The sequence below is a fragment of the Sceloporus occidentalis genome, unplaced genomic scaffold (genome assembly GCF_023333645.1).
Source record: "Sceloporus occidentalis isolate IW3139 unplaced genomic scaffold, rSceOcc1.0.p SCAF_6, whole genome shotgun sequence".
In the NCBI taxonomy this organism is placed as follows: domain Eukaryota; kingdom Metazoa; phylum Chordata; class Lepidosauria; order Squamata; family Phrynosomatidae; genus Sceloporus; species Sceloporus occidentalis.
The window spans coordinates 119,246,816-119,258,831 of NW_028316986.1; the positions used below are offsets into that span (position 1 = coordinate 119,246,816).

The window sequence follows — 12,016 nt, forward strand, 5'->3', positions numbered from 1 at the left end:
CTCCTATAACAGTTTCCTGCAGTCAAGCAAGAGAAGATTAGGACTTAAAGAATAAAGATAAGATGCAGCAAGACTGTGAAATCCCTCTGCTTCTCTTAATCTCATATTAAGTCTTATTGGGCACATTCTCAGAAACAAAACAGCTCAGTTCCATTGCCTTCCACTGAGTCTTCACTTATTGTTTTTAACTAACACAAACACACATACACTCACTACTTCTTCTTCTTCATCCCTCACCCTCAACTGCCCATATGTAAAATCTTTAAGACAGAAAAGAGGCTTATTTCCTAAAGCCTCAAGCAGCAGAGATTTACTGAATTAAAATAAAAGTACCAATAAAAACAGAACAGAGTTTGACTACAACTTCCTGATCCATTTGGCTTTGATGTCTTTCTATTCCTGTTGATGGTACAAATAACAGGCTGTCTTCAAATTCTTTACATATCCCCACATATTTGTAATACTATTCCCACATTTTTGACTCGCCGACTATGAGGTTTCAGTATTAAGCTCTTTAATATATTTAAACCCCATGTTTGCCAGCTCCCTAATTCATGTAATCTTCCCACAGAACCTCTATTCCTTACAGCTCAAATAATCCCTGCCTTTAGTTTGTGCATCAAAGGCAGAAAAGTGTCACTGAGGAATGTAGAAAACCTCTCCCTGAGGGAGTTTTTCTCCTAGCCAAACTCATTTCTGGTCTCTACACTGGCTGAGGGAAAATAAGCAAGGCTTTGCCAAGAGAGAACAGACAGGGAAGGGAAAAGCTATATGCTGATTGTCTCCCAAAATTACTCACTAGTACAGCAGAGGCAAACATGAAGAGTCTCTTGTTTCTTTTATCTCATAAGGTACAGTTATGCTTTACCCACTTCCCTTAGATATGCTAAGCAGTGTCTCAGGCAGTCAGAAGAACGACATGTTTACTTGTAACTGTAGTTTTCTGAGCAGTCATCTGCGAACTCACACAAACGGGTTGTTTTGCACCTATCTGTGTGAGGCAGACCACAAAGAACAGGTTGCTTAAATAACTGTGGTTCTTCAAGCAGCTATCTGTAACCTTATACAAATAGACACAGAACATCCCATTTCTGTGAGGCAAAGACCACAAAGAAGAATAAAACCCTTTCCTTCACTTTCTGGCCTAGTGTTTGCATTATTAGTCCTTCTAACAACATAATCCAGAATTCTGGTAAACCTACAGATTTGTATATAAGTGTGTCCTTCATGTTCCAGAGGACTCTGTAATCCAGCAGAGTTTGAGAGTAGAAAGTGGGGGTGGTGGAGGTGATTTTTCAAACACACCTTTTTCTTCAGTTTCCTATGTCACCTCCTACATTATTCCAAAAGCCTCCCCCCCCCCTTTTCCATTCACTGAAGCCTTTACTGGATCAATTCTGTCAGTAGACAAGATACAACTGGACACAACCTGAAATCTTTGGATTACCTACTTCCACCTCACTATTTTATGTCTAAGAAATGTTAAGCAACTCACAGTGAGAAAAATTCCTTCTTAAAGAAGCACTTCTAAGAAATCATTCTTCAAAACTGACTTCTTACACAAATACCCAATGCATGGCAACTATTTCCCAGGTTAATATATTGGGTGACACCACTAATTGAGGGGTGATGGCAAAATTTAAATCTGCAACACAAGTTGGCAGGTTAGTAAATACCTTCAGGATTTTTTAGCTGACTCAGGTACTCTTCTAATTTCTCTAAGGGGTGTCCAAGATGATTTGCAGGAGAGGATTTAAGAATCTCCACACATTTTTCAAGAATAGCCTCTAACTCATCCTTGGCTAACATCCTGAAAGAAAACAATCCACCATTTAATTTTTTTTTACATACACACAAAAAAGAAACTAATGAAATAAATTTAAGTGGACATCTGTACTTGATAAGAATAAGAATATGCCTGCTGGTTTAAAACCAGAATTAAAGCTTACATTTTAGCTCCGTGATCGCAAACCTATGCCACACGTGCTGGAAGTGGCACTCGAGGCCGTTTTGCCAGGCACGGGGCGAGGGAGAAGGCAGAAGAGGCATGCGCGTGCCCGTTTCACCTCCTCCCTGACATTTTTGGGCCTCCCGCTATCTCTCTGATACAGCGAGAAGCCAGATAATGGCGCTTGGGAGAAGAAGAGAGAGGCCCGTGCCTCTGGCTCCTCCTCCCAGCCCTTTCCTGGCCTCTCCCAGAGAGTTGGGGGCCGGGAAAAGGAGGAGTGACCGGCACGTGCCAGTTGCTCCTCCCCACGACCTTTTCCAGCCCCCAACTGTCTCCAGAGAAATAGCTGGGGCAGGGAAAGGTCCATGGGGAGAAGCAATAGCCACGTGCCGGCTCCTGATGCCTCCCCACTGACCCTTCCTTGCCCAGGGCTCCTTCTGGGAAGGCAGCTCTGGATGAGGAACAGCAAGAGGGGGGCCAAGAATGGCGGCGTGCTGGCTCTTGGGCCCCTCCACAGGCCCTTCTTCATGGCTGGTCTTTCCTCATCCCGAAAAGGCTCCAAGGAGTCTGTTTGGGGTGAGGAAAGGCCCAGGAAAAGGAAGACTGGGCCGAATGCCCATAGATCCGCCCCCATGGGCCTTTTCTGCCCCACAGCTGTGTCTCAGAGACAGCTGGGGGCGGGGAAAGGTAGGGAGTAGCCCTGTCCCCGGAGTGCAGAAGCCCCACCTCCAGCACGCAGCCACATCCTGGGTGGGCAGAAGCCCCGCCCCTAGCACACGAACCTCAAAAGGTTCGCCATCACTGTCTTAGCTCATGCTTCACATAGCCAGGAAGTTGGAAACCAAGGTTAATGCTTTGACAGACATGCCTCCTGGTCAAGAAAGATGTTGTACAATGTTATAAATTGTGTTTGCTTACAACTGTATGTACACCTATACTTTGCCTTGGTCATTCAAGCCCAAATCCAGATGGGGAAGGAGGAGCATGTGGAAAAATAAAAGGTACCCTACTTGGTTCTATACTGCCTTATGTGTCTTGCTGTATTGCCTGATGAACATTCCTGCGACTAGATCTGTGCTAGGTTGTTGCTTACATTGGTAGCTAGAAGTTTGAGTTCAACAGTGGGAGACAGGGGCTGCTAATGACCTGAATGTGGTGCTGTGACTGATAACTTTGGCAGTAACGAAAAATACCCACACTTCCTTTCTGCCAAGCACTGTGTCTAGACTGCAGAAATAATCTAACACCACTTTAACTTCTCAATGCTATAGAATTCTGGGAACTACAGTTTGCTGTGGCACCAGAGCTCTGCGGCCAGGGAAGGCTAAAAATAATTGACAAAACCACAATTCCCAGAATTCCATAGCATTGAGCCATGGCAGTTAAACTGGTGTCAATTGATTATTTTTGCAGTGCAGATGCAACCAAAGTGAGGATTCATTGTAAAAAGTCCTGTGCTACAGGAGGCTGCTTAGCCTCCTCCACTTGTCATTTCTTTTCAATCACAATACTAAACCATCCAACCAGTTTTAACTCTACTAAGCATCTCAAATTCTAAAGCAACCAGATAGATCTGGCAGAACTGCCTACTAGTAGAAATGCCAACCTGGTGGTAATGAATAATTTTCTGTCACCATATTGTAATTCCAAATCCAAAACAAGAAACCTATTTAAGAAAATGACTCCCATGTAATACAGCTCCACTACAGAACCATAGGAAAGTTACATGAAGAGGGCCCCCTCCCTCTGTTAAATCAATTCTGACAACCTCTGATGTAAGTGATGAACAAGAATAGGTCAATGCATAGGAGGATTCCATATTTATCAGCTGGACTGTCAGTAAAGTCCTTCTTCAACAATGAAGAAAGTGCAGTGTCTTCCACTGCATCTAATGGCAATAGGCTAGCTTAGAAGATGCAGGGCAGGCTGCATATCTTCAAGCTCTCTCTTTGCTGCTACAGCCCTGTATCTGCTGCTTGAAGGGACTATCTCGTCTTGATTAACAGGAGGCTTCCTAGGGAAGATCAAAGGTACACACTTCTAAAATGCCCAAATCTGAAATTGAAAACCTGGTATCTGGAGAGAAAAGCACCACCCTGCTACCATGATAGCTAGAGGTATAAAAAATAAGGTGTCAGAAAAGGGAGACTCAGGTTCAGTGTCCACAGTCAGAACCCAGTCACTTTTCTTCAGCCTAACTTATTTGAAAAGGTTATTCACAGCATGAAATAGGGTGGGGTAGCTGTGATTGCAGAGTGAAGCTCCTTGAAGAAAAAGATTGGGGGATAAAAACATATTAGGGCACAATGAACTCAATAGCTAAATGGTTTTCTCAAAGGACTATTTAGCATGAATTAAAAATTAGAGTTGGCTCTGTGTTCCATCTGGCAAGCCCACTATAAAGGACAGAAGTGTAAATTAAAAACATTCATTTTAACTACAAGAAACCATGTTGCCAGTTACAAAAAAAAGCCTTCTGTTTGGCAACATTTTAAAGAGTCTTAAGGTCTTCTTGAATAGTAGATGGATGCATTTTACATAAATTAAGTACAGAAAGAAAATGGAAGGAAGACTACCTCACCAGCTGAATGGCTGACTCATACTCTTCTGTTTCCCACACTTTCTTCTCCAAACATGCACAGTACAGTTCTCTGATCTGTAGAAGGAAAAGAATGTTTAAAAAAAACATATAAAAACATTTACAATAAAAAGTGCTAAGTTACTACAAGATTATTTTCCTCAAAAGCTGAATGTGTCCTTAGGACTTGCTATCAAACATGGGGGACTCAACACGCATACCACACAGACCTTAAAAGTAATGTGGATATTTCTGCTGAGGAGTCAGTTTCCAAATAAGCTAGCTGAAGAGTGCCGGTTAGGGGAAAAAATGAAGACAGAACTATACAACAAACTTAGGCCTGTTACAGACAGCCAAAATAAAGCTGCTTTGAGTCACAGTGGAGGCATGGTGTTTCAATGATGCATGCGTCCTAAGAGTCCAGAAGTCACACCAAAGCCACGCTCCAGCCCTAAGGACAGGAGCGTGGCTTTGGTGTGGCTTCTGGACTCTTAGGACGCATGCATCATTGAAACACCATACCTCCACTGTGACTCGAAGCAGCTTTATTTTGGCTGTCTGTAACAGGCCTTAGTTTCACTCTAAAAAATATAGTTTATATAATTTCCTACATCTGCGCACCCCACACCACCAACTGAACTACAATTTTCAGTGAGAATGATCCAGAGCAGTTACAGTGCTTCAAATACTCCATTTCAAAGTCCTAACAGCCTTCAGATGATCATATATATGCACATGATATATAGAACACACTGAATGGTATTTGCCATTCAATAAAAAAGAGATAGACAGAAATAAATAAATGGAATGAAATAAATAAATAAACAGTGAAATAGAAGCAGGACTGTAAATATTCAGTATCTCAAAAGTATACACACTTGTTTTCCTAATGGATATTTTGGAAGGGAAGATGTGAAAGCATGAAGACAACACAGAATTGGAAAATAATTTTCATGGAAAGTATGCAGGTCTTGCAGCAAAACATGCACTGTTTCCTAAAGTAATAAAAGAAAATAAAAGAAGATTCCTGGTTAGTATTTATTACAACAGTCAACAGAGAATCACAGTACTACTGTAAAGTTATAGTAAGCCACGGTTCTAAAAGGCAGGACCTGAGTTTTAAACATCTGAAAGACACAATGTCAAATGCCTCTGGATTTTGCAACAATCCTAAACTATTTTCAAAGCTTTTACAAAGTATTTGTGCTCAATGATCCCTAAAACCATTAGGGCTAAAAGAATGACTCCATGAAAAATTTGAAATCACTTGTTTGACAGTATTTCTAGCACAACGTTTAGTAGGAAACATCTAAATTGTTTAAAAGATTGGCAACATCCCAACAATGTAGTGGACACAAGACACTGTCACAAGGAAAAAGTTTCATTAATCTACAACCAATTCATAGATATTGTGACAAAGCCTATAATGGGCCTCCGAGGGTTACCTTACTGCAAATAAGACAGCCAAAGCACTTCCTGAGACACTGAACTATTCACCCTGGCATGGGATTGCAAAGGATAAAGGGGGCCTGAGAACTAACTGGTTTCACATGCTTGTAGCTGGAAACTGTTTTGGGCTTTGGTCTTTCCTCCCACTCTGTCAAATAATGAGAGACAAGAGTGATCTCTCTTTAGCTGCTTCTGCTTTTGAGAGCTCCTTTTCTGTAGATGTTTAGGCAAACATATGAAATTTCCTTCTTTACAGCTCCAGGCTTGAAACAATATATGTTACTGGAAGCATACCAAATATCAAGAATGTGTTCTTCGTGGATCAAGGGCCTCTACATTAAATAAAGCACAAAACTTTTCATTATTATGAAACACCCACTCAAACCATTATTTACCAATAAGATCTTCTTTTATACCATAAAAAGAAGGGGGGGGGGGAGAGAGAGAGAGAGAGAACGAAATAATGTGGCCAGCACCTTGAAGACCAACTGGTTTTTATTTTAGCTTGAGCTTTGGTGGATATAAACCCACTTCTTCAAATGTAGCACAGGTAATTCATGCTATTGGCAAGGTATAAATCTCTTAAATATAGCACATAGCACACAGTTAACCTCATTTGTTTTCAAGATAACTTTAGTTTAACTTGATGCAGTGGCTCAAGTGGTTAAGATGCTGGTGCCCGGGTGTGGCATGGTGGGGTGAGCTCCTGTCACTAGTCCCAGCTTCTGCCAACTTTTTAGTTCGAAAGTATGCAAATGTAAGTAGAAAAATAGGTGCAACTTCTCAGTGGGAAGGTAACAGTGTTTGGTGGAGTCATGATGGCCACATGTCCGCCAAAGCAGTCCTTGGGACAATGCTGACTCTTTGTCTTAGAAATGGAGATGAGTACCACCCCCTACAGGTGGTTAAGATATTCATGTCAAGGGACTACTGTTACCTTTACCTAAACAAGCTACGGCATATGTGATGCTCATGGATTTGAAGCTAAACTTTATCTCCTGACACCTGACAGACTGGAAGCTGCATTTTTTTCTCCATGCTTTCTATAAAGATAAAATTAAAAATATGTGACTTTTCAAGCTCTTATAATATTTCTCCTTGTACATATATCTTTTGTATGAGCCAGAAAACCTAGTGCCACAAAATAACAAAACCTCTGGAATAATGCTTGCAATTCTCAGTTGAAGAGGCTAGTCTTCTAAAGAGATAGCCCATTTGTCCTTGTCTAGCAGGACTATCTAATCTGAGGTTATATCCTCCCATTGCACATATTTCATTTTGCAAGATCTTCAGAGCTTTTCAGATTTAAGGCAAAAATCCATTTGTATGACATTTCCCCTAAATTTTGTGGGTACATATGACAGATAATTTTTACTATGTTCTTTTGTTTGATGGCATTGGGCTGTTTTGACAGGATTTTCCATTAACCTCAAACATGGTTATAACTTTGAAATAAAATATGTCAATTCCCAAAGAAGGGAGATTTAATTCAGCTTTATGAAATCCTTTTCTAAGTTAGAAAAATGTAACATTGAATTATTGGTGCTTTTACTGCTGTTGTTTTCTACTTTATCTTTCTATGGATGAACGATTTCTAGCAGTTCAAGATAAACTCAAATCTCCACAGACTTAGAAAGAGGAGGAGGCTGATCTTTCAGAAATAATCCTTCACTTCTAAGATAGCAGAGCAGCATTTTAATGCATATCAGATTTAAGTCTTTTAAGAAACATTCTGCATTACTTGTGTCTGTTGGGGGAGCGGTGTCTTCTGTTTGGCTTGATAGTTTTTTTTACCTAGAAAGCTTTCTTTACTTCCAGCAGCCAGGAATTCATGTCTCTTTCAGTACCACCATCTGCTTTGCTAACATTCACAATTTTGCCGATCACATAAGTAAGAATCTAAAACTGAAGTTCTATAACTGAGGGTAAATCTTACTAAATTCAGTTGTTACTTCTCAGTAAATAGGTACTGTGTTGGGCTGGCTGCAAGGATCATAAGAAAGCTTACCAGAGGCAAGTCTACTCAGTGAGTGGACTGGTTTACACATGACAACAAACTACTGGTATGTCTTGCACTTTTATCTTTCCTCCATATACTTGTTGCATTTCAGTGATACCTCTCCATTAAGTTAACCAAAATCTCCTTTATAGCTGAATCAGAAAATCACAGCTGGTGCTAAAGAGGAAGTAATGAATTGTTGTACATGAGGTGAACAGAAAGGGCACATTCATGGACTGTTGTTCACATGAGTAAGCAAACTTAGGCGGGTTACAAACCGCCGAAATGCGGTGGTCTGCTGCTGCCGGCGGTTGCTGCATCCGGGAACCGCAGCAGCCAAACGGCGCGGTTCCCGGACGCAGCAAAGAAGGAGCGTGAAAATCACTCTCCTTCTTGCTCCCCGGAACAGACACCGCGAGGCGCTAGTCGCGCACTCACGGCGTCATTTCCGGGGCGCGACGTGTGGACGCAGAGCGTCCGTTATGTCAAGTTGGCGGCGGCCGTGTGGAACGGTCGTCGCCATTTGTTACGGACTCAGTCCGTGGTAGGGTTAGGGGCGTCTGGAAGAGACGCCCCTTTCTAACCCTAGCACGGACTGAGTCTGTCCTAGGGTGCCCGTTTATAACGGGCCTTAGATTCTCTTTATCAGTCTAGCAGAAAAACAACAGTCTATACTCTATTGCTATTGCATAATTGTTGATTAATTGTTTACTGATTTGTTTTCAAATTCTGTACCATATTAATTGCTTTGAGATACAATTCTTGCCAGACAAGGAAAACAGAAATATTTTTATTAAATAAATAACATAAGGAAGATTTAATTTATTTTGTGCACCATACACAGAGGCTGCTTTCATAAGCTTAAATGCAGAATTATGACAACCTGATAGAGATTGTGTCTAACACTGGTTGTGTCTCTTGATTTTTTTTTCTTGTCTTCCTATCCACTTTTGTCTCAAACTTGGCATTGAAGCACCAAACACATTTCCATAGCAAGATATGTACTTCTCCACTGTAAACCATATTTTTAAATAAAAAACCCCATGGTTCAGAATTATCATGACATAGAATACTTTGCCTGGACAATGTCTCAAGAAAACAATGCTCTCCCCTTTTTAAGTTTTCAAGTACACATATAAGGTATTAATTTTTTGTAGCAGGTGAGGCAGCCCAAAATAAGAGAATATAGAGCACAAATTCAATTCAACCATTCCTGATTTTACACATGTCCCCTAATTCTCTAATTCTAAACCATTCTTCCTTTTCCTCAAAGGAAACTCTGATAGTATCTTATTGGAGATTTCTTTTGTTGTATGTGTTTTAAAGTGGCAGATCCTGAGGGAGCCTCTGAATATGTATTTTTAAAATAAAGAAAGGAGGTTAATTTATCTTGTGTATTTTTCGAGTATGCTTACTACTATTCCCCTTTTAAGCCACAGCTACAATAATATTTTCACTGCTAATAGATTGATTGAAGTTGGTTAACTTCCCAGAAATATGTATACTAGGATTAGAACTAAGGTGTGTGTGCTCTCTCTGGGAATGAACATGGCCCAACATCACTATTTTTATCCTTGAAACAAGTCTTTGAAGCAATTTAGGCTGACTAGTAGTACATGTCCAAAGAGAACTTCACAGATATATGAGTCCTGGTCACTCCAGCCTGTGTCTACCATCCCAATGTCTATACCACACTAAAACTATCAGGTCAGGTGGTGGTGGGGTGTCAGTCTTTTATATACGGACATTCTGTACTTAACTGTGAATTCCAGCCCTGGTTGAGGAAAGGAGGCCAACTAGACCCAACCCGACCTATCCTCCTTCTGTACAGAACATTCCCTGCTTGTTTTCTGCTGCTCCAGAGACTAGGACCTGAAACAATGAATGCAAGCTACAGGAAAAGAGATTCCACCTCCACATTAGGAGGAACTTCCTGACAGTAAGGGCTATTCGACAGTGGAACAGACTCCTTCCTCGGAGTGTAGTAGAGTCTCCTTCCTTGGAGGTCTTTAAACAGAGGCTGGATGGCCATCTGTCGGGGATGCTTTGATTGTGAGTTCCTGCATGGCAGAATGGGTTTGGACTGGATGGCCCTTGTGGTCTTTTCCAACTCTATGATTCTAGGATTTTAACTTCATTTAACACAGACTGAATCCCCACTCTCTGCCTTGTCTTTCAAATGACCAGGAGCACTTCTGCCTTGTCTGGATTACGTTTCAATTTGTTTGCTCTCATCACCATTACTGATGACAAGCACCAGCATGCTTAGATTGAGATGGAAAGTAGTACAGCTGGGTGTCATCTGCCTATTGATAGCACTGCATGACAAAATTCCAGACAACCTCTTTTAGCTGTTTCATGTCCCCCATGCTATTTACAATATGCAGGACTCTGCCAGCACCAGCTTCTGTGTTTGCCCATCAACAACAAATGGAGCCACTGTAAAGTAATGCCTCCAATTCCCATCCCAGTGAGACAGCTCAGGATACCATGATCAATGATACTGAAAACTGCTCAGAGATCCGGCAGAACCAACAGAGTCACATTCCTCCTGTCATCCACCAAGGCCATCAAAGCTGTTTCTGTCCCTTAACCAGGCCTGAATAATCCATTTCATCCAAAAAATCCCTGGAGCTGAGAGGCCAGATCAAGATAAGATCCTCAAGTCCAAAGATATATAATTTGAATAACGAGGTCAAGATTATCCATACCATAATATTTCTCATTTCTATGTATGGTTGTGAAAGCTAGATAGTGAAGAAAGCTGACAAGAAGAGAAATCGACTCATCTGAGGACAGTTTTACAGATACCATGGACTGCCAAAATGACTACAGTAATATACTGGCCACATCATGAGACAACATGAGTCATTAGAACTGGTAATGGGAGGTTGTAGGAAAAGATGGAAATACCACAGGTGGGCAGACTTAATGAAAAAAGCCAGAGCCCGAAGTTTATAAGACCTAAGCAGTTACTGAGGAGAGGTTGTCTTGGAGATCTCTCATTCATAGCTACACTGTAAGTTGAAACTGGCTTGAAAACAATAAACAATACAGTGGGCCCTTGGTATCCACTGGGGTTTGGTTCCAGGACCCCTGTGGATAGCCAAATCTGTAAATGCTCAAATTGTATTATATGCAAAGGCATAGTAAAATTCTGTCTTTTATATGAAATGGCAAAATCAAGGTTTGCTATTTGTAATTTATATATTTTTGGAATAGTTTCAAGCTGTGTATACTTGAATTCATGGATAAAAAAATCCATGGATAGGGGAGGATGACTGTAATTTTTTTTTCCTGTTTATGTCAAACTAGCCAGGGATTTTGCTCCTGCACAGTAATTCATATTAATAATTGAGCTTGAAATTTTATGGTAAGATACACAAAGAGAATGTGCTTATGGGCAAGTAAATCCAACTGCAAAAAAGACTGGGTCAGATATGCAGGATTCCATATAGCTATAAACTAATACAAACCAAGTCAGAATGTTATTATTTGAGCTTTAAAATAGTGGAATGCAGGTATCGTATATACTCAACTATAAATTAACCTCATGTATAAGTCGAGGGCATGTTTTTGGGTCAAAATTATTTGGATGAGGGTAAAACACAGGGGCATGTAACAAAGGATCTACAGCAGGGATCCCCAAACTGTGCTCTTTAAGGGATTTTGGACTTCAGTTCCCAGAATCCCAGACTACTGGTCAACATGGTTGAGGCTTCTGGGAGCTGAAGTCCAAAATCTCTTAAAGGGCATAGTTTGGGACCAGTGATCTAAAGGATGGAGCAAAGGAAAACAATGCCAAGTAACTTACAGTATTCCAGTAGGTGTAACTGTTTGTGCTCAAAATAAAGGATGGATGGATGAGAAAGTAGAGAGGGGTCAGTGATTCCTGGACGGATTACATGTTTGCCTTTCACCAAGGGATCGTTCATTTTCTTAAAATAAGAGTTAAAGTACAGTACTTACACTGACCTGTGGATAAATTGACTCAGGTTTTTGGGGGACAATTTTTTGACTAAAATTTCTAGACTTATATATG

The 12,016-nt window shown here is 40.9% G+C and overlaps 1 protein-coding gene across 6 annotated transcripts in view; it reads right to left on the bottom strand.

Annotated features, from left to right (window-relative positions):
• Positions 1–12,016, bottom strand: part of ORC3 (origin recognition complex subunit 3) — a 61,722-nt gene that overhangs the window by 15,542 nt on the left and 34,164 nt on the right. For all 6 annotated transcript variants that reach the window (XM_089530775.1, XM_089530773.1, XM_089530774.1 and 3 more), the window contains 3 exons: positions 5,405–5,521; positions 4,525–4,604; positions 1,677–1,810 (listed from right to left, as the gene is read on the bottom strand). In XM_089530775.1, coding sequence (XP_089386901.1) covers positions 1,677–1,810; positions 4,525–4,604; positions 5,405–5,521 — 331 coding nt within the window. The remainder of the gene's footprint in view (positions 1–1,676; positions 1,811–4,524; positions 4,605–5,404; positions 5,522–12,016) is intronic.